The following is a 21,475-nucleotide window of genomic DNA, read 5'->3' as shown; positions in this document are numbered from 1 at the left end:
CATCCAGAGCAGAATGTCACATTCCTGATTTTGGAGGATTTATAGCAGAGTGTCACATCCCTGATTTTGGGGATTCAGAACAGTGTCACATCCCTGATTTTGAGGATTCAGAGCTCATCAGAGGGCTCACCTGCTTGGACAGGAGCTCCTTGCAGAGTTGGTAGAGTGTGATGAATTTCCTGGCCAAGGCCCGGGCCTGGAGGAAGCCCTCAGCCACCAACATAATCTCACAGATCAGCTCAAAGTCTGGCACAACCATGGCACAGGGCCTAGGGAGACAGGCAGGAAAGGATTGCAGAGCAGGCATTGACTACAGAGCTCGAGGGCCGTGGATTTGTAGCTTTATCTTCCAGGTCCTCTCTAGTGAGCCACTGGAGACTCTCCCAGTCTGCCCACAGTGCCTTTCCCATGGCACAGGACAGAGCTCCTTTGTCCTCCCTGCATTCCCTCATCCAGGCTTGGTGCACAAGGCTGAAACCATCTGTGAATCCCCAATGCCAGTGAATTTCCCAACAAAATGAAGTCTGGATGTTCCAAAAGACAATTTCTGCCAGTTTTATCACACAGGTCGCAAAACCTGACCTCAACTCACCTGAAGAGAGCTTTTAAATTCTCGGGTAGCTCGGTTCGTCCTGCATAGCCAGGGTTCATGGTGATGAAAATCCCAACTGAGGGGACTAAGTTAATGTCTTCTCCAAGAAAATTGAAGGATTTCTTCTTCTCCCGGATGGCATCCTGCACACTCTTCACCTGGGGACCAGGGCAGTGCTCAGTGCTGGTGTTTAGCTATGAAAACCCTCAGACAGCCCTGCTGCCCTCCCTGCTCTTGGCCCATGATGAGTGGGGATTATCACTGCTCTGGTCTGGGTTTTTACTGACCACAAAAAGCTTTCTGCACTGTTTGGGGTAAATCTGTGTGTCTCCCATCACAATCCAACTCTGACAAAGCAGAAAACGGCTGAAGAGACTGGACAGTCAAACTGAAAGGGTTCCAAGAGTTTGCTTCATAAGACACTTGGCTGGTCTTTTCTACCTGTCTGATTGCAGCTTTGTTCTTCTCATCCCCCACTTTCCAAAGAGCTCCATCACAGCCAGACCACCTTCCATTCCCATGGAGTGAGTCACAGAATCCCAGAATGACCAGATTGGAAGAGACCTTTCAGATTGAGTCCAACCCAGCCCCAGCACCTCAGCTAAACCCTGGCACCCAGGGCCACATCCAATATTTTGTTAAGCAAACCCAGGGATGGTGGCTCCCCCACCTCCCCAGGCAGATCATTCCAGTACTTTATCACTCTTTCTGTAAAAAACTGTTGCTATAGGACACAAAATGATATCGTGGACACGCAGCTCTCCAAGGTAAAAAAGAGCACTTTTAATTTCTGACTCCAACATTTATAGTTTTCCAAAAGTGACAGTGGATTGGAGGGTGACAGTGCCACCTCTCCAATGACACTGGACAAACCAACAATCCATCAAATTTCTCCTCCTCCATAAAAGAATGCAAAACAATAAGTTATTAACATAAAGTGCACGAGAAAGTTCATTACAAGAATATAAACATCAGAAGGCTTAGAAAAATCTTAAAAATCAGGGCAACAAAAAAGTGTTTTCTTAAACAGCTAACACAGCCAGGCCACCCTACTCCCATTCCGAGTCCATTACAGCCAAACCTTCCTTCCCCACTTCCCAAGGGAGCAGCTCCTAACACCACTTCATCAGGGAGGAATCTATCTCTGCCCTAAACTCACCCGTTTGCCACCTTAAAGCAAAGCAATTAAGGGAGTTTCTCAGCGTAAGGACCCACATCGACAGGAGCTGCATGACTAAGGCAGCCAATTAACCATCACCATGGTTACCCTCTAATAGCAGCAGAGGCGATGATGGAGTGACAGCCCTGCTCGCTCAGACACCACGCTCCAGCCAGGAGCCAGGGAATCATTAGCAGCTGAGTCATATCTGGGCTTCTTTTGTTCAGCTTCCCCTTTTATTTTAAGATCCTCAAAGGCGTTTTTCAATGACAACTTTAAGCTAGAACCTGATGGAAGGGAAGTGGAGAGGGAAGGACATGCAAACACCTGTACCTGCCTGGGATTTCTCTGGGACATCAGAGGAGGTACAATGATGAGACAAAGAGGGATGAAAGTGAGGAGTTCGTGGAGGGGTTCAGAACAATTCCTTTGACCAAGACATTTACAGAAGTGTAGAAACTTCTGGGCTGTAGACCTTAATTTCTGCAATGCCAAGCCCCAAAGTGGGTCTAGGATGAATTCAGCACCTCAGTCAAACACTGGGATCCCAAAACCTGCACTCACAGCTGACACAGGTGACCAGAAGAACTTTGAAATTTTAGCAACTCAATTTTCAGTGCTGAAGTTCCCCAGGACTCAAATCCTTCTGTTCTGGCGCTGTGGGAGGGAGGGAAGGAAGGCTGGCTTGTATTTATCCACAAGCTTTTCTCCACTTACCTGTACAGCAACCACAGAAAGGACTTCAACTGAGATCCTGTTAAATTCATCAAAACAGCCCCAGGCTCCTGTCTGGGAAAGGCCTTTATAAATATTCCCACAAGACTGAAAAGAAAAAAAATAAAATAAAATTACAAGAGTGAAATCACAAACAGAATCTACTCCAGCAAAAAATGGATTTGATTTCCCTGCCTGTTTATTTATAGCAATTTACAGTCTATTGTGGGTATTTAGAAAGTCCAGGAGAGCAGCAGGCACAACTCAATTATAATATTTATGGCTCTGCACAGTTTGCTACTTGCCCTCTCTAGACAACTCTGCACTCTGGTTCCATCCAAAGGTCACCTGGGCTAAGTTACTGATGGCCTCACGTCCATGAGAGACCTCAGCTGGATAAAATATGGTCCAAGGCCACCAAAGCCAGTGCCCCTGGAGAGCACAGGGATTAGCACCACGACCAGCAAAGTATCCTGTGGAACCAGGAGAGCTCTGTCCCCACACCTGGGACAGGTGTCCTGTGGGTCTGGAGAGAGGGAAAGGATCAGCACAGCCTCTGTCTCCACTGAACAGGCCAGAATTTGTGAAGAATTTCATGTGGAACCTAACTCCAGAAGGGAAGAGAAAGGTGGAGCAGGGCAGAAAGCACAGCTCAGTTCTGCTCCTCGAGAACTTTGTGCAAGTCTCAGAGACAAAAAGAAGGAGGAGCATGAAAAGCTGCTCAGCAGGAAGGGAGGCAGCAGGGATGAGAGGAGAGGGGGTGGATCAGAGCAAGCCCAGCTGGATAACTCCCACTCTGCAGGTTCCAGGGGCCCTGAGCAGCCCCAGTTTGGGGAGAGCAGCACTGTGGTGTTGTGAGGTTTTAAGGATGAGGTGAGATGAGAATTTGACTTTATTTTTTTCAGAAGGTTGGATTATTATTTTATGATAATATTATATTATACTATACTATATTATACTATGATATTATATACTAATATATTATATACTATAATATATTATACTATAATATAAATTATATTATATTCTAAAACTATACTAAAGATAGAGAAAGGATATATCAGAAGTCTATAAAGGAATGAATAATAAAAACCTGTGACTGACTCAGAGAGTCTGACACAGCTGGCTGTGATTGCTTATCCAAACACGTAAATTATTTTTAACTAATAGCCAATTTCCAGACCACATTCCAGAAGTGCAAAACATAGAGAAGCTGAGGCTTCTTATCTTTCCAGGAGAAAAAATTTCTCAGAAAGTTTTAGGGTAACACAGCACCTTGTAGTCCATCTGCTCGGAGCAGTTGAACACGTAGACCATGATGCCCAGGGCACGGCCCAGGTCCTTGGTGGTCTCTGTCTTGCCAGTGCCAGCAGGGCCTGCAGGAGCCCCACTCATGGTCAGGTGCAGGGACTGGGTCAGGGTGATGTAACACCTGCACAGGATGAGGGAAAAGGGGAAGGAGACTGAGCTGGTCAGAGGAATGGCAGATTTGTCTTTACAAACAAGCTTTACAACAATAAAGCTTATCTCTAACTAAAATCTTAGCTCCTCTAAAATCCCTAAATTCCTTAAAATTAATGTCTCATTGTGGTGGTGTTCACAGGGGTCTCATGATGAGGAAAGAGATGAGAATCTTGACTCCATGTTTCAGAAGGCTGATTTATTATTTTATTATATATATTATATGAAAAGAAAATTCTATATTGAAACTATACTAAAAGAATAGAAGAAAGGATTTCATCAGAAGGCTTGAAAGGAATAGAAAGGAATGATAATAAAATCTTGTGACTGACCAGAGTCCAAGACAGCTGGATTGTGATTGGCCATTAATTAAAAACAACCACATGAGACCAATCAAAGATGCACCTGTTGCATTCCACAGCAGCACATAACCATTGTTTACATTTCATTTCTGAGGCCTCTCAGGAGAAAACATCCTAATGAAAGGATTTTTTATAAAATGTGTCCATGATATCTCATAACCACCACCTGAGGTGGCACCACCAGGGCCTCACCTGTCGGTCAGGGGGGTGATGACCAGCCGGGGGGTGTTGCCCAGGTACTCATAGCAGTAGAGGAACTGAGCATCACAGATGTTGACCCAGCAGTGCCGCTCCTCGTCCGACCAGCGGTGCCGCAGCTGCGCCAGCCACATGAAGGCCTGGCCGTTGTCCACCTGCAGAGGGACACCAGGGAGGCCAGGGGTGGTGCCTTCAGGTCTGGCTTTCGTGTTTTTCAGATTCTGTGCTGCCTAGGTGTGGAGCTCTGAGCTTTGTGTTAAGTGTTAGTAGGTTTTCTTTACAAGGTAGGTTGACAAAAATAATCCTTTTCCTGCTTGGGACCAAGGAAAATCAATACAAGCTTCAGGCCCAAAATGCATAAACAATGGGGAACTGAGAGAGCAAACAAGGAGGATGGGACTTCATGACCTGGAGCTGTAATAGGACAATTAACCCCAATATGGAAATGGACCAAAACTTAAAAAGTTTGAAAACTCATGACTGGGATCCATCTTGGGTGTAGCCATGGCTGAGCTCTGGTACTGCCCAAGGTGTAACCTCTAAGGGCCTCTCAATAAATCCCTGCTTTATTCTTTTAGCTCTATCCAGTCTCTGTCCCAGGTCAGCCTCTCTAGGCATCAGTTCTGGCACCCTAGATGGGACAGAAGGCATCTGGAAAACCCCTGGAGCAGAGGAACACCCACCTCCTGCCCCCTACTCCTGCCAGCACTGCCAGGGGAGCCCAGAAGGTATCAGAGCCAAAAGCCAGGCTGGACAGGGCTTGGAGCACTCTGAGATGGCAGAAGGTGTCACTGCTCATGGCAGGGGTTGGAATGAGAAGAGCTTGAAGGTCCCTTCCAACCCAAACCATTCTGGGAGTATGTGATGGCAGGCACTGTGGGAGTGGTGGACAAATCCCGAGGGATTCCCTGTGGGCCCACACCAGAGCAAGAAAGCTACAGAAAAGAAAAATCCAAATGCTTTTTCTTATGGCCCTGCTGAGGCAGGCAGTGCCCCCAGTGCCTGTCCCTGGTCTGTCCCTCCACGATCTCCCCCTCAAAGCCCAGCATGGCTCACACTGAGCTGGGAGCACCAACCTTCTGTGCTATCATCTTGGCCACCACGTCCCGTGCGTGCACGTCGATGGTGCAGATGGTCATGATCTTCTGCCTGTCGCCCCTGGAGAGCTGCCCCAGCAGCATGGTCACCAGCACGTTCAGCTGGGCCACCTGTTTCTTGTGGTACTCCTTCATGGCCTTCTCGTAGCCTTCCTTCATCCTGGAGAAGGCCATGCCCACCTCAGCTGTCCACCAGATCTGGGCACAGCAGAGAGCCACCTGAGGAAACAGAGTGGCTCAACAGCAAGGCAACACCAGGCTTTTCTTATCTCTGAGAGGGTCTGGGCCATGGGGAGGTCAGGGATGAGGCATCTCTGATGTGAAATGAAGTTTTGCTGTACAGTATCACAGCAGGAAGGAGAGCAGGGATCCATTTTACATCCATTGAAATTGAAATTCCCATCAGTGACAGACACAATTAGCAGCTGCTTTTTCAGTAAATGAGCCCCTTTCTCATGTCTGAACACATGGGAGACTGCCAGAGGGGCTCCTTATTCTAGTCAGGCCCCATCAATTTGTTCTTTCACCCCACTGGGGGTAGGGGCTTGCTGTGACCCAGAGCTCAGCCTGGGCACCCATCAAGAGATGGCTAGGAGAAAGGAGAACTCACTTGATACCTTAGCTTTTAGGTTTTTCTGTTCTTCGGTGTGCAGCTTTAGTTTTATATTAAGTCTTACTGGGATCTTTTCACAGGGTGGTGGAGACAAAGCAATCGCATTCTAGCTGGAGACTCAAGGACAATCTCTTCAAACTTCAGGCCCAAAGCATAAAGAATGCAAGAAGAAGAGGATGGGCAAGCAAGCAAGCAGGATGAAGCTTCATAATTTGAAGCTATTAATTGGGCAGTTAAGTCCTATATGGAAATGGACTAAGATTTATAAAAATGTGAGATCTCATGACTGAGCCCTCTTTTGCTTCCATCTTGGAACCATCTAGGTGCTGCCAGGGTGTGGCCTTTGAAGGCCCCTCAATAAATCTCCACTTTATTCCTCTTAACTCCTCAAGGAACCACACCCTTCCTCTGTTCCCTGGACAGAACCACTCCCATCCACAGCCCAGACCCCTCTGGAAGCAGAGAAGAGCAGGGGCAGTACCTGGGCAGGGTGGTCAAAGAGCCACTGCTCCCTGGGCTTGTCCTCGTAGGCCGCCACAGCCGCGCACATCCCGTCCCTCACTGTGGCCCTCATGGCGTCCAGCAGGCGACCCAGCCACACCTCCACCTGCAGAAGGGGTTAAATCCCACAACAGGCCTTCTTCTCACTGCTGGGTGATGAGGAATGATTCCAGAACACGCCTGCCATCCTTCAGCAATGAGGGGGACAAGCAGCTCAGCTCTCCAGACAAACAAGCCCCAGGCCTCCTCCAGACTGGAGGACTCAGCCATTTCTGCACCCATCCCATCCCTCACCGTGGCCCTCATGGTGTCCAGCAGGCAACCCAGCCACACCTCCACCTGCAGAAGGGGTTAAATGTCAGAATACTCCTGCTTCTCACCCCTGGGTGATGAGGGATGATCCCAGAACACTCCCGCTTCTCATCCCTGGGTGATAATGGATGATCCCAAGAACATGCCTGCCATCCCTCATCCCATCCCTCAGCAATGAGGGGGACAAGCAGCTCAACTCTCCAGCCAAACAAGCTCCAGGCCTCCTCCAGACTGGGGACTCAGACATTTCTGCTCCTGCAAGATCAGCATCTCCTCACAGAGAGGTTTTTTGTGGAAATCCAGCTGGAGGAGGAATCACACTGAACTCCACTGAGGACTGAGGAGCAATTGAGCTCAGCGTGTTCCAGCTCCAGGCCATGGCAGAGTCACCTGTGGGACTGGAGCACAATCTGCCAGCAGCAAGAGAATGCTGGGAACACAATTCCTGCTGAATTTAGTATTTCACAATTCCTGCTGAATTTAATATTTAGTATTTCAGAGAGGAGAGTTGAAATGCCAAGTGCCATCACCGGGGAGCTCAGAGCTGGTATTACTTACTTTAGCTTCCTTTAACAGTCCATGGAGGAAAGTGCAGCTACAGGGACAGAAAAGCTGAGCAGTAATTTGATTCTTAAATTTTGTACTTTAACTCGTCCCTTGAAATAAGATTTGGAAAACAGGGGAAAAACCCTTTTATTTCCAAAGGTATACAGGCAGAAATACTTTGGAATAATTTAATCTGTTTTCAGTCTGCATCCCCTCCCAACAGGCAAGAGTAACCTTAAGAACATCTCTCAGGAATTAAAATTAAAAAGCCCAGTAAAGAATAGGCCACAGCCCTTCCTCACCCCATGGGCTGTAAGGACCCATCTAGAGCAGGACTAGAGCTGTGGTGTAAGCAAGGATTAAGTTCCACACCAGCTCTTCCAGCTTTTCCCATGGAGGCAGTACAGTGGAACTCTACAAGACCTTGACTGTTACTGTCATATTTTCTGAAAAATTTCTTCACCTGGGATTTTTCTTCTCCTAGGAAGCTGAGAAGCCACAGAGAAAAATGAAAGCAATATTTATCTGATTTGCTTCTCCTGTGTTTTGCTGCTTTGGAATGTGGTTGGAGATTGTTTAAAAACATGAGAATTATTTTTACTTAATGATCAATGATGGTCCAGCTGTGTCAGGAGTCTAGAAAGTCAAAAGTTTTTCATTGTTGTCTGGTTAAGCTTTCTGTAAGTATCCTTTCTCTATTCTTTAGTATAGTTTTAATATAGTATTGTTTTATAGAATATGATATCATAAAATAATAAATTAACCTTCTAAAAACAGAGTCAAATTCATCTTTTCTTCCCACAATGGGGGACTCCAAAAATACCACACTGGGCCAGGGATGCCCACCCAAGGGGGGTGGGAGCAGGTTCCACCAGGCAGCTTGGACAGACAAGGTCTCCCCTCTCACCTGCCCACTGCAGTCACAGGGTTCACTGAACTGGACATATTCCTCCTCTCTGCTGTACATTCCCACACCAGTCTTGGTTTTCTTCTCCTCAGAGTCCACCTGGAATTTCAGACTGGCCAAGTTGTCAAAGAGCTTGGAAAGGTGACGCTGCACCTGCCAAAGGGATTGTGTAAATGAAGTGAGGGGGATAGGACACAGAATCACAGAATAAAGAGGTTGGAAGAGACCTCTAAGACCATCGAGTTCAACCCAGCCCTAACACTCAACTAGACCATAGCACAAACTGCCACGTCCAGTCTTTTTTTAAACACACCCAGAGATGGTGATTCCACCACCTCCCTGGGAAGATCATTCCAGTACTTTATCATTCTTTTGGTGAAAAATTTCCTCCTAATATCCAACCTATCCCTTCCCTGCCGTAGCTGGAGACTGTGTCCTCTGGTTCTGTCAGAGACCAACCCCATCTGTCCACAACTCCCTTCAGGAAGGTGTAGAGAACAATGAGGTCACCCCTGAGCCTCCTCTTCTCCAGGCTAAACAACCCCACCTCCTTCAAACGTTCTTCACAGGGTTTGTGTTCCCAGCCCCTCACCAGCCTCGTTGCCTCCTCTGGATGTGCTAAGCATCTCAACATCCTTCCCAAACTGAGGGGCCAGAGCTGGACACAGCACTCAAGATCAAGGACCAGGACAGGCAGAGCAGAGAGCAGCAGAGGTGTGACATCCACAGTCCTGCTCACAAAGAATAACCTGGACATCTTGGCAGCACCACATCTTCTCACTCATGGCCAGGATGCTGCCAACAGGAGCCTCTTGCTGTCCTTCTCAGGAGCTGGATTTGATGAGCCTGTTGGGTTCCCTGCAGCTCAGGCTGTCCTATAATCCATCCTATGGCTTGTTTGCCCAGCTCTCACTCCCTGTCCCACAGAGGATTCCAGCCCTTTCTCAGGAGATGTCCCACAGGTGCCCAAATCAGTTTCTTACCTGGCTGAACCCCAGGAGGTGCCAAGTGGATTGAGAAGCAATGGACACTCAGCTTCCCCACCAGGACAAGCACACATCCTTTCAAATCTTACACAAACCATGGAATCCTGGTTTTCCCCTGCAAGTGGGCAGGCTCAGCGACCCCCACTGTGCTCTCCCAGCCCCTGGCCACTCTAGCAGAGCCTTGGCTGTGCTCCAGCACTTGATACAGCTCTGCCACCAGAGCCCAGAATGCACCTGAACCTGCACCAGCTCAATACCCAGTTCAAGTGGATAATATCATTGTCTATTTAATCCTCCTTTAGGAATTATCAGGCTTTGAAACTACAGTGGAAAGGCTGAGAGCGTATCCGTGTATGATCCTGTCTGACATTTACTTTGATTTTACTGCAAATAGTTTTGAATAACAGAAAGCACCAGGAATTTCTCCTTACTCCGTGGAGCATTTCAGCACAGCAGCTTTTCTCTGCTTCCTGTGTTCTCTTTCTCTCTCTCCATTTTAAGCATCAATCAGCTGTGTATTTATGACACTCTGTGGGCTGAAATCACCCAGCAGCAGCAAACACATCCAAGCTGAGTGAAAGGTTAGTGGCAACAAGAGCATTTCCAAGCCTGCCCCATTCACATCCTGACACAAACGCTGAAAAGGAGGAAAAGCTTAAGGAGGCTGAGGTTGCTCACTGCTAAAAGGTGGAATAAGGAATTGATTCCTTACCCAACAGGCTCCATTTGCTGTGAACACTTTGATTTGGTTCACACACCAACCTCAGGATTATTGATGCCTCCCAAAGCAGGCTGGGCAGGGCAGGGCCTTGCCAGGCTAAGGGGCTGGCACTGCCCAGGTTCCCTGACAGCAGCTCCACATGGAACAGCACCTGCAGGACTGAATCCTGTGAACTCTGCCCATGGGGGACAGGGGGTTCTGATCCCTGGGAATGGGGGAAGGGGACTGGGAAGCCATTTCTTACAACAGGAGGGTCACTGCCAGCTCCTCCTCGGGATGATCCAGGAATCCTGCCAAGCCAGGAGGAGGAATGGTGTGTTTAGGGGGACGAATTGTGTGTTTGGGGGATTTGGGAGGAGGAATGGTGTGTTTGGGGGGACAAATGTTGTGTTTGGGGGGATTCCCCACACCTGGCATTCAGGGCCCATCCTAGAAACCCAGTGCAGGGTCAGACACCACCTGTCCACAGGCGGTGCACATCTCCTGCAGGCTGGACTCATCCCTGACCTGCCATCAGGACACCCCAAAGGCTTTGCAGGGGGAAGGAAAAGGCACTTTCTGGAAATTGCCTCTTCAGCCTAAAAAACCAACCCTCTACAAGCCACCAGTGCTCAGCCCTCCCACACTGGAATGCCCAGCCTGGGGCTCTTTGCTTGGTGCCATCCCAGGCTAGGATCTAAGGTCAGCCCCAAGTTTTGGATGAGATCATTTTCCTGCAATCTCACTGTATCCCAGCAGGAGCAAAGCCCTGTTTTATGGCACAAAGGCCACAGAGGGGCTCTCTGAACCTGCCACAAGCATTCCCAAGATCAGATCAGACAACAGCCAGGGCAGGGCTGCCTGTCAGTGATGGCAGATGGAGATGGAGTTGTTAATCCACACAGGGTGGGAGAAAATCCCTCCAGAAAGGACACTGAGGAGAGTCCCAGGACAACAGCTCTCACTCTGACACCCCTGAAAATGCAGCACAAGCCTTACCAGCTGTGGGTTGGTGCCATTGGAAAGAATATCCAGTAAATCTGCAGAAGAAATGAAGTAAAATCTGGGAAAAGCCAACCTTTTCATGTCCAAATATTCAGCCAAAGCCTTCTCACACAGAGACAACCTGGGGAGACAAAGCAGAGCCCAGGACAGGTGGGTGAATACCCTGCCATGCTTTGTGCTGCCCTTCTCAGGCGGGTTCTGCCCACCACGGGGAAATGCCAGGCACGAGCTGAGCCTGCAGGCTGCTCCTTCCTGAGCAGCCTGAACAGACCCACAAAGCACAAGGGAACTCACAGCTCACTCTACTCCAGGGTCAAAATCCCAGGAGTCAGGGCAGCCTGATGAAACAGCAGAAGCACAAGTGGAAGAAGAGGTTGGAAAGGTTTGCAGTCTGACCCCACTGCTTTAGACAAGCTCGTAGCTGCCACAGGTGGTGGCATCCGCTGGGATGAACATTTCCAGAACTGCTTTTATTCTAATGAGCCACATTTTAAAGTCTGATTCCAACCAACTCAGCTTTTTGTGTTTGCAAAGCATGAAAGGAAAGTTGTTTGCTCCGATCTAAAATGAATCTTGCAGTGTTCACATGCTAAACTGCTGCTGAGCTTACAAAGTTCCTAAATAACATTCTCTGTGAGGAACATTGGCCTTGTTTGATTGAAAATAAAATCAAATCCTTATTTGAAATGGAGAGCTGCTACTGCCACAACAGCTTAGCATGGACTTTGAAGTGGTTTTCAGGCAGATTCATATGTTAAGTGAGAAGTGTCTCCATCCCAGGGCACTCAGGTCTGTCTCAGGGAGCTGTGTGATGCCTCAAGGGTACACAGGGATAATTTTGTAAATTAAATGGGCTTAGCACTGCTTTGTTTGATCACAAAATCACAGAAGGGTTTGTGTTGGAAGGGAGCTCAAAGCCCAACCTGTCCCAGGCTGCTCCCAGCCCTGTCCCACCTGGCCTTGGGCACTGCCAGGGATCCAGGGGCAGCCCCAGCTGCTCTGGGTAACCTGTGCCAGGGCCTGCCCATCCTGCCAGGGTGATGGGTCACAAATACAGAAACTTGAGAAAGATCAGAAAAGCTGGAGATTTGTGACTGCAGAGGAAGCAGAGCCTCAGAAAAAGCCTCAGAGCACAGGTTCAGCTTCTCATGGCTGATTCCAGCCTCTGACAAAACCCTGGGACTGATGCTCTACCTACCTACTCTGGATGTCCTCCAGCTGCTGGGACAGACCTGCTTTATTGGTGGCTTCAACCACATTTGGGGTTTTCTGAACTTCATTGGCCAGTTCTTTAAAATCCACATCGATGCCTTCAAAACGTTTGGAGTCCTACAAAGGGACACAAAGGACACAGCAATGTTCTCTTGGTGTTCTGAGAGATCCCAACCTCTGAGAGAAGTGAAAGGCTTGCTCCAGCTCATCATGGCTGTGAGCCTGGAATTACACTGGGAGCTGGGCTGGAGGCACCTGAGGAGCTCCCCAGAGGAGCAGCAGGAGAAAAGCTGCTCTCCCCCAGCACCAGAGTGGATGGAAAGAAAGGGAAAGCTGCCAAGCTGCCTGGGCCAGCTCTGTTTGATGATTTGCAGTGTCTGAGCAATGATCTCAGTCCTCTCCCCTCTGAAGGAAGAGGAAACATGCCTACAGCTCTGAAGGAAGGCAGCAGCTCTCACTCAGCACCCAAGAACTGTGTTTGCCAGCACCCAGGAACTCTGTGATTGCCATGCAGTGCTACAAGGGAGAAGATCAGTCCCTCAGCACAGCTCAAGCACAAAAGCATCCTTGGGGGAACAATCAGAGCACTGAGGGAGCCTCCAGAGGAGCAAGGCAGCCGGAGAACAGCCCTGCTTTGGGGGATTCGGCACTACAGATAGCCCCATTTAATAATGGAGCCTCTTCTTCAACATTTCCCAAGCAGGAATTTGGGATTTGGGGGCTCGTACCTGGGGCAGCTGTGCCCTGATGTCTTCTGAGCCTATGAAAATGCTCTCCAGGTGAGACCACGTGCGCTGCACCTCGAACCAGAGGGAGATGATGGAGTCAGCAGTGGAGAGCTTCCTCTGCCAGGCAGACACCTCCTCCAGGAAGAAGGCAATGTACTTGGAGGACATCAAATTCTGCAGCTGCACCTGGTTGTCTTCTAGAGTTTCAACGAGCTCCTCATCTGACTTCAGCAAGGGGGTGTGGGTGCGAGGGTGAGGCTCGTACTGGAACTCCCTGCAGCTCCAGGTCACCCTCAGCTCCTTCAGCACCTTCTCCATGCTCATTTCTCTCACTGCTTTGTCCACAATGCCGTGGACCTCCCCCTCAAATTCATGCAGGTTGAGCTTGAGGAGGTCGGCCAGGGTGGTGTCCGAGTCCATCACAAACCTCACGCCCGTCACCTGCATCAGCTGGTTCCAGTGCCTCTCCCTGATGGCAGGATTTTGAAGTTCTGCCACAGCCTTGAGGGCTGTCAGCATGTTCTTCACCTTGCTTTCCAGCCCGCTGAAAGCATCCCATGCCCTCATTTCCTTGTCCAAATTCCGAATCTCTCTTGCAAACTTCTTGCACTCCTGGTCCATGTTCTCCACGTTAATGTCCACCCATCTGGTGGTCTGCCAGTCTTCAAGGCTGGTGTTCACCAGGGAGATCATGTCCCAGAGCTCTTTGAGCAGACACAGCTCCTTCCTGCACTGCTTCAGCTGTTTATACTCCGGCACCATGACTTCAAACAGACCAGCTGATTCATAAATCGAGGTCATGGCTGACTCCATCTGTTTAATCTCCATGTGCTTTGCATCCAGCAGTTGATAAGGCTTTTCGGTGTCAAACCTAGAAATAAACATTTATGCTTCATAAGTGACACTGTAACAACTTCTAAAGGATCAATAAAACAGACAGAGCCTCTGAGAGCCACAGGAGAGATGAAAGGTCTCTACTACACACTGATGGCTGAGCCACATGGCACTGCTGACACCACCCAAACCCAACCTCTTCCCAGGCACTGCAGGCACAGCAGGGAGGAGAGCTGTGCATCACCAGGACATGCAGGTGATGCCTTAAGATTTCAGCACCTGTGCCTTTGATTTTAGCCCATGGGAACAATTACCAACTTTGTGTGTAGAGTTACAAGCCACAAGAGTTTGAATAGAATGACAATGAATTTATCACCAGGTGAAAATGTAGAATTTTAAAGTTTTTAAAATGGGAGTTCAGGAGGCAAGATGGAGGAATCTAGACGTGTCCAGTCTTTCTCATTCTTCTTCTTGTCCTCCATTTTCTGCTGTGATAGTAGCACTTTTAGATTAAAGACAAACTCTCTAACATAAGTGATAAGTATTTAAAAATTATTATAAATAAAGTACATGTAGTTTTTAAAAAGATAACGCCGCCCTGAGGACTCTCAGTGTGCCTCAACCTGACCAGCTGAACAAATCTCTGCAGATCCAAAAAGCGTGTATTAAATAAGAGAAAATAAACAACCTTGCAAACCAAAGCCAAAGAATCCTGACTTCTCCTTCGAGTGCGGGGCTGGGAAAAAAAAAACCTTTAACACCTCAAAAGCCATTCCAACAACAGCAAACCTGAGACAGGCTAAACAACCCCAGCTCCTTCAAATGTTCCTGAGGCTGGTTGGTGCTGGGAGAGCTGTACCTGAAGGGAGCCTCCCTGACGAAGCGCTCGCGGAGCCGCTGCTGCTGGGCATCGAAGGCGGCGCAGCTCTGGCGCAGCGCGGTCACCTCGGCGGCCTGCAGAGGGGCCACCTGCTGCTTCACGGCCACGGCCAGCTTCTTCACCTGGCCCCACTTCTCTGGCAGCTCCTGTGGGCACAGCGGCACTGCTGGGTCACCCTGACACACGGGGGTTAGCGCTGACCCCACGGGGCACAACGGCACTGCTGGGTCACCCTACACAGGGGGTTAGCGCTGACCCCATGATGTAGAAGGTGTAATTAGCACTGTGTGATTAGCACTGACTCCACGATGCAAAAAGCTGAACTGTGGTGGTGTTTGAGGGTCCCCAGGATGAGACAAGAGATGAGAATCTTGACTCCATGTTTTAGAAGACTGGTATTATATTTTATATTATATTTTATTATACTATATTATACTATAGTATATTATATGTTATACTATGTATTGTATTGTAGTGTAGTGTAGATGCTATATTATATTATACTATATTATACTGTACTATATTATATGTTATGCTATGTTATGCTATATGCTATAAATGCTATACTAAAACTATACTAAAGTAAGAGAAAGGAGACACCATAAGGTTAGAAAAGAATGAATAATAAAATCTCGCGACAGACTCAGAGTCTGACACAGCTGGCCGTGATTGGCCATTAATTTAAAACACTTCACATCTGGATAAACAGTTCTCCAAATCACATTCCTAAGGAGTAAAACATGGGGAAACTGAAGCTTCCCAGCTTCCTAGGAGAAGAAATCCTGGCAAAAGGATTTTTCATAAAATATGTCAGTGACACTGAACCATTGCTTTATTCTTCTATATTATATTCTTACTCTATTGTTAAGAAACCCATAACCGCCCTTCTAGCCTGCCTGATAGAGCTTTGACCTCATTGGTCAACCTCTAAATGTGGTATTCACATTTTCTGAAAAACCTCTTTGCTCAGGACTTTTCTCCTGGGAAACTGAGAAGCTTCAGAAAAAAGGAAAACAATTATGATCTTATTTGTTTCTCTTGTGTTTTGCTCATCTAGAATGTGTTTAGGGATTGTTTACTCACAAGTAATTGTTTCATTAGATTCTGGTCAATGAGTGAAAACAACTCACACCAATCAGGGCCAAGCTGTGTCAGGACTCTTTCTAGAGTCACAAATTTTCATTATTATCTTTTTAGCATCGTGTAAGTATCCTTTCTGTATACTTTAGTGTAGTTTAGTATAGTATTCTTTAATATAATATAGTATCATAAAATAATAAATTAGCCTTCTAAAAACATAAAATCAAATACATCATTCCTCCCTCCCACAAAAATCTCAACAAATACAATACACCACCACCCTTTGGTAAACAAATCTCCATAACACATTACACATTTGCCTAGCAACAGGTGCAGCAAGTGCAGATAAGATTTGTTTTAATTCTTTCTCTGAGCTTTTGCACAGCTTTCCCCAGGGGAAAAGGCCTGGGAAGATATGTGTTTGCTCTCTGTGGCCAGAGAGCTGCTGCCGCACTGCTGGGAGGCAGGAGGGGCTCTGCAGGGTGGGATCTGCTCATGGATAACCATGGAACGGGAAAAGCCACTGATCCCATGGCTGAAACTGCAAGGGAGAGGGGTTGGGATGGCCCAAGTTATGCCTGGGGGAGTTTAGATTGGATATGAGGAAAAACATTCACAGGAAGGGTTGTAAAGCATCAGAAGAGGTTGCCCAGGGCAGGGTGGAGTCACCATCCCTGGAAGTATTCAAAACCCTGTGGATGTGGCACCCGGGGATGTGGTTTACTGGTGATCACAGTTGTGGTGCTGGGTGGATGGTGAGATTTTATCATCTTAAAGGTGTTTCCCAACCTTGACAATTCCATGATTGCCAATGGCTCTGCTGTCCCCAGGTCCCCTCCTCTTCATGGGCTGTGCAAGCCTACAGGAAAGATTCTAGGTTTCTCTCCATCCCAGCTCACACTCTTAAGCAGATTAATGGAAACCCACCATGGAAAGAAGGGAAGGAGCTGCAGGCAGCTCTGAGAGAGCAGAGATGGCCAGGGCAGGGCCAGCCCCTCCTGACGGGTCTCATCCTGGCATTTTTCACCACAGTCTCAGCAGAAATCACCATCCATGACCACTCACAGAGCTGCCTCCTTCTCTTCCTCCCAAGCAGCAGCTCCAGCCCATCCATCTCCAGGGAGGGAGAGGAGCCTGGAGGAGCTTCTGCTTTTCCCCCTCCACACAGGAGGGAATGAATCATTCACACACAAGTGCTGCTGCCACTCGCCAGAAAGAACAATTCTTTGGCTGTCTCCTGCATCTGGGTGGCTGCTCCTGCTCCACACCCTCATTTCTTCTATCAGCAAAGTAAGTCAGGTATTTTGGAAGTATTTGCACAAGCAGGAACACACCAGCAGCTCCCAGGCAGGACGGTTTAGTGGAGCTGGGCTCCCCCACAGGACTGGGCTTCATGGTGGATGAAGACAGCTGGCAGGGCTTGTCTCTGTCCCCCAACACACCATCTCTTACAACCTTCTCATGGTCCCCTTTGCAGAACAGAAAGGAAATCCCAAAGAACTGACTCATAAGAGCCAGATGTGGAAAGATGCCAAAATACTTTCATAACCTGCTCCCAGGGCTGTCCTCTGGGTAAAGCAGATCTGGTGGTCTCGACCCAGAGGAGAACTGAAGTCCTGTGGGAAGGCAGCTCCTCTGCCAACATTATCCTCCCCATCTCCATAGCTGCCAAGAACCAGCTTATTTAAAAATAATTATAATTCAACCTAATTAACAGATGGATTTGAAAACGCATTAATTTTTTTTCAAGAGCAATCGCTGGGAGTTGGAGCAGGCAATTCCATGTTTTTCACACATAACAAAAGGCTTAATCTCTGCTTTAAAAGAAAAAAATCTCAACATTTAGAGCTACTAAGGCACATCCTGCAATAGCAAAACGCTGCCCAATGAGGCCCTCTAATGACAGGGAGCCTTGAATATCCCTGGGATGCTCCTCCACTCCTGCCCCCTTTGCCTTCTGCTCCTGGGCAAACTGCTGTACCCACCACAAACCCTCACCCACCTCCAGCTGCTGGTGGATTTCCTCAGGCAGCTGCTGCTCATAGGCCCTCAGCAGCTCAATGGTCTCCTTCAGAGGCTCAAACATGGCATCAGTGGCACTGTGACGTTCCTTCACAGCCAGCAGGTGACCCATGACCTCCACCAAGCCACTGTAGTCACCTTTCTCCACCTTTCTGCTCAAACCTCTCTCAGTGGTTTGGATGAACTCGTCCAGGTCAGCCAAGCTGCAGAGCACAAAGCAGGGGAGGAAGGCACAGGATGAGGGCAGCTCCTCTGGAATTATTATTCTTCCAGCTCCTCTGGAGTTAATACCCAGCCTCAGAACTGGAATTCCTGCTCAAAGGTATCCCTGGATATGGTACAGGTTCCTTAAAGGAACAGAAAGACAGGTTGGGACTTTTCAAGTTGGAGAGAGAGTACCTGAACAGAGACAGGGAGCTCAGGAGGGGCTGTCTGAGAGCACAGATTTTCCTGTCCCAGTTTTTACTGGGAGGGTGAGGAGACACCAGCATGGGGTGCCCAGAGCAGCTGTGGCTGCCCCAGGATCCCTGGAAATGTCCAAGGCCAGGCTGGACAGGGTTTGGAGCACCTGGGACAGTGGAAGGTGTCCCTGCCATGGCAGGGGTGGCACTGGGTGGGCTCTAAGATCCCTTCCAACCCAAACCTTTCTGGGATTCTGTGACAGTTTTCACCCCATCTCTTCCACCACAGGAATCCAAGCTCCCCAGGTGAACCCGACACATTTCAAAGCTGTAACAAACAGGGCTTGTCCTTCCTGCACTGCCTCTCTTCACAGGGCAGCTCCCTCCTGCAGGTGATGCAAATTCACAGCAGCTCAGAAAAGCAAGTGTACATTTTTGGGAGGAAAAAATCCCTCCAGGTCTTTAAAATTAAGATCCCTGTCTCTCAAAGCCCTTGAGCCGTAAACTATCACAGACAGGAAAGTCTTTGGGACACATTTGCTCACCTGCTCATCCTGTTTTTAACCTCACCAGCTACTGGGCACTTTGAACAGAAGAGCACTGGGCTCCTGGGTCTCAAAACACTTCTTAAGTGCCTGCTTAAATTCTCTGGATGCTGCTGGGCCTAAAAGTATCCTTAAATACTTCACCTAATAAAGACTAAACTGCTGACTCAGGGACTCTCAATAACAGCTCCTAAATGCTCATTCTCTGCCACACTAAACCTCTTTGCAAAGAAATTATCAGATAGATTTATGGTGCTGAAAAGCACACCAGAGATCACATCATCACCCCACGCAGCAGCCTCCTCTTCAGATGTCTGTGAGCACTCCCCTGGGAGCACCCACAACCTAAGACAACCTTCAGTTGTGACCAATAAATCACCCAAGGCACTGTCCTGCACAGACCTGAGCAGCTCTTCAGGGCAAGGAACACCTGGTAATGCAAAAGTTGGAGCCCAAACTGCTCCATGATACCTCCCCATGACTGCTCATGCCAGGCTACCTGAATCATGGGCTGTTAGAAACCTCACAACATTAATGCAGATTTACTGATGGCCACCATCAAATCCGGTAATGCAAGTCCAGTGCCCTGGCAGAGATGGGATTATTTGGCTCAGGAGAAGCAGAACACACACCTTGGGCAAACACAAACTGTCTAACACCCTACATCAGGTACCAGGGATGTCAGGGGTACCAAGGGAGGCCGCAACTCCCAGCTCACACACAAGCAGAGACCAGGGCATGGAAGATTCAGTGCTGGGATGGAGCTGCTGTGCATCATGAGCCCTTCTCCTGCTCCTGTATTAGCTCTGGAGGTTGTCACAGCTCTGAGGCTGCCAGAGCTCCAGGAGTGATTGGACAATGCTCCCAGGGATGCCCAGGATGGGATTGTTTGGGTGCCTGTGCAGGGCCAGGAGCTGCACTGGATGGTCTTTGTGGATCCCTTCCAACACCCAGGGTATTTCATGATTCTCTATCCTTCAGCCATGAGTATGAAACGACACAGCCCAACCAAGACAAGAGAAAATCCATGATTCTCTATCCTTCAGCCATGAGTGTGAAACGACGCAGCTCAACCAAGACAAGAGAAATTCCATTATTCTCTATCCTTTGGCTATGAGTGGGAAATGAAACAGCCCAATCCAGACAAGAGCATTTCCATGATCAGAGGCAGAACCAACCTGTGCGTGACACGGTCCAGGAGATGCTGCTTGAACACCAAGCTCCACCTTTTAATCTCATTGAGCAAGGCTGCCTTGAAGGGCCGCACATCCAGCCTCAGCCAGCCCTGGAAGGTGCAGAGGGGCTGCATTCGAGCCACCTCCTCGTAGAGCTGCTCGTAGGAGCCCAGCTGCTCCCTGAACTGCTGCAGCATGGCCGGTGCCTCAGGGAGCCCCTCCTCGGTGTCTGCAGGTGTCGGGACATGGAGATGGTGGCCCAGGTCCCTCCTGTCCTGCAGCAGGAGGTGGCAGAAGCGCCGCTCCAGCCCCACGCGGTGCTCGCGGCACGTGGTGGCCACTGCCTCAGCCCGCGCCAGCAGCTCCTGGCGCCACGAGCACAGCGAGGGCACGGCCTCCAGGGCAGCCTGGTGGGCACAGGGAGAAGGGAGATGGAGAAAGGAGAAGAGAGAGTGGAGAGAGAAGGAGGGAGAGAGAAGGAGGGAAAAGAGAGAGAAGAAGGGCGAGATGAGAAGGGAAAGAGAGAGAAGAGAAGAGAAAGGAGAGAAAAGGAGGGAAAGGAGAGAGAAGAGGAGAAAGGAGAGAGGAGAAGGGAGAGTGGAGAGAGAAGAAGGGAAAGGAGAGAGAACAAGAAGAAGGGAAAGTGGAGAGAGAAGAAGAAGGGAAAGAAGAGAAGAAGAAGGGAAAGAAGAGAAGAAGAAGGGAAAGGAGAGAAGAAGAAGGGAAAGGAGAGAAGAAGAAGGGAAAGGAGAGAGGAAGAAGAAGGGAAAGAGAGAAAATGGGAGAAGGGAGAGGAGAAAGAGGAGAGAAAGGAGAGAAGAGGAGAGAAGGCAGATAGGAGAAAGGAGAGAGTGGAGAGGGAGAGGAGAGCACAGTGAGGTGGGAGCACACGGCACCTCCTCACTGCCCCAGCCCAGGGAAGCCCCAGAGCACAGACCTGGTAGTGGCTGAAGCCACTGTGTGCAGCGAGCCGGGACACCAGCGAGGAGATGTGGAAGATGCCCTGGAGAAGACTTTCCACCATGTCACAGAAGCCATCCCTGGTGCCAGGGTCCAAGGGAGGGCGAAACACCAAATCTGGGATCACCAAATCCAGCTGCACCTCAAAGAGGGGAGCAAGCCCTGCCTTGGGATCTGGCAGGGAAGAACAGAGATGTCTGGGTGCTTTTCAAGGAATCTAGAGCCACTGAGGTGCTATTACAAGGTGCCACATGGTCTGCAGGGACAGCAGGAGGGGGTGGTGGCACGCACACACTCCCTAGGGCCTGCACAACCCATGGAGGTGCTGGCAAAACAGCTGTGCTGTGGTACCCACCAAAACCAGTGGGGAACAGGTGAGACACAAGTGATGTAAGGAGCAGAAAACACCCTGAGGAAGAAAGGCTCTTCAGGTAATGCAGAGGGAGTCTGAGAGCTGAACAGTGCCAGCATGAAAGTGCTTGCAG

General features: G+C 48.9%; 1 protein-coding gene across 1 annotated transcript in view; it reads right to left on the bottom strand.

The window, feature by feature from the left end:
• Positions 1–21,475, bottom strand: part of DNAH9 (dynein axonemal heavy chain 9) — a 150,576-nt gene that overhangs the window by 107,538 nt on the left and 21,563 nt on the right. The window contains exons 17-31 of the mRNA XM_063176093.1: positions 20,968–21,164; positions 20,034–20,437; positions 17,890–18,112; positions 14,787–14,953; positions 13,094–13,964; positions 12,352–12,482; positions 11,148–11,274; positions 8,463–8,615; positions 6,678–6,803; positions 5,563–5,802; positions 4,481–4,641; positions 3,741–3,897; positions 2,469–2,573; positions 593–750; positions 131–269 (exon numbers count right to left, since the gene is read on the bottom strand). Of these exons, the coding sequence (XP_063032163.1) occupies positions 131–269; positions 593–750; positions 2,469–2,573; positions 3,741–3,897; positions 4,481–4,641; positions 5,563–5,802; positions 6,678–6,803; positions 8,463–8,615; positions 11,148–11,274; positions 12,352–12,482; positions 13,094–13,964; positions 14,787–14,953; positions 17,890–18,112; positions 20,034–20,437; positions 20,968–21,164 (3,359 nt within the window). The remainder of the gene's footprint in view (positions 1–130; positions 270–592; positions 751–2,468; positions 2,574–3,740; positions 3,898–4,480; positions 4,642–5,562; positions 5,803–6,677; positions 6,804–8,462; positions 8,616–11,147; positions 11,275–12,351; positions 12,483–13,093; positions 13,965–14,786; positions 14,954–17,889; positions 18,113–20,033; positions 20,438–20,967; positions 21,165–21,475) is intronic.

This window comes from Melospiza melodia, chromosome 24 (genome assembly GCF_035770615.1).
Source record: "Melospiza melodia melodia isolate bMelMel2 chromosome 24, bMelMel2.pri, whole genome shotgun sequence".
NCBI lineage: Eukaryota > Metazoa > Chordata > Aves > Passeriformes > Passerellidae > Melospiza > Melospiza melodia.
This window is presented reverse-complemented; position numbering and strand designations above follow the sequence as displayed.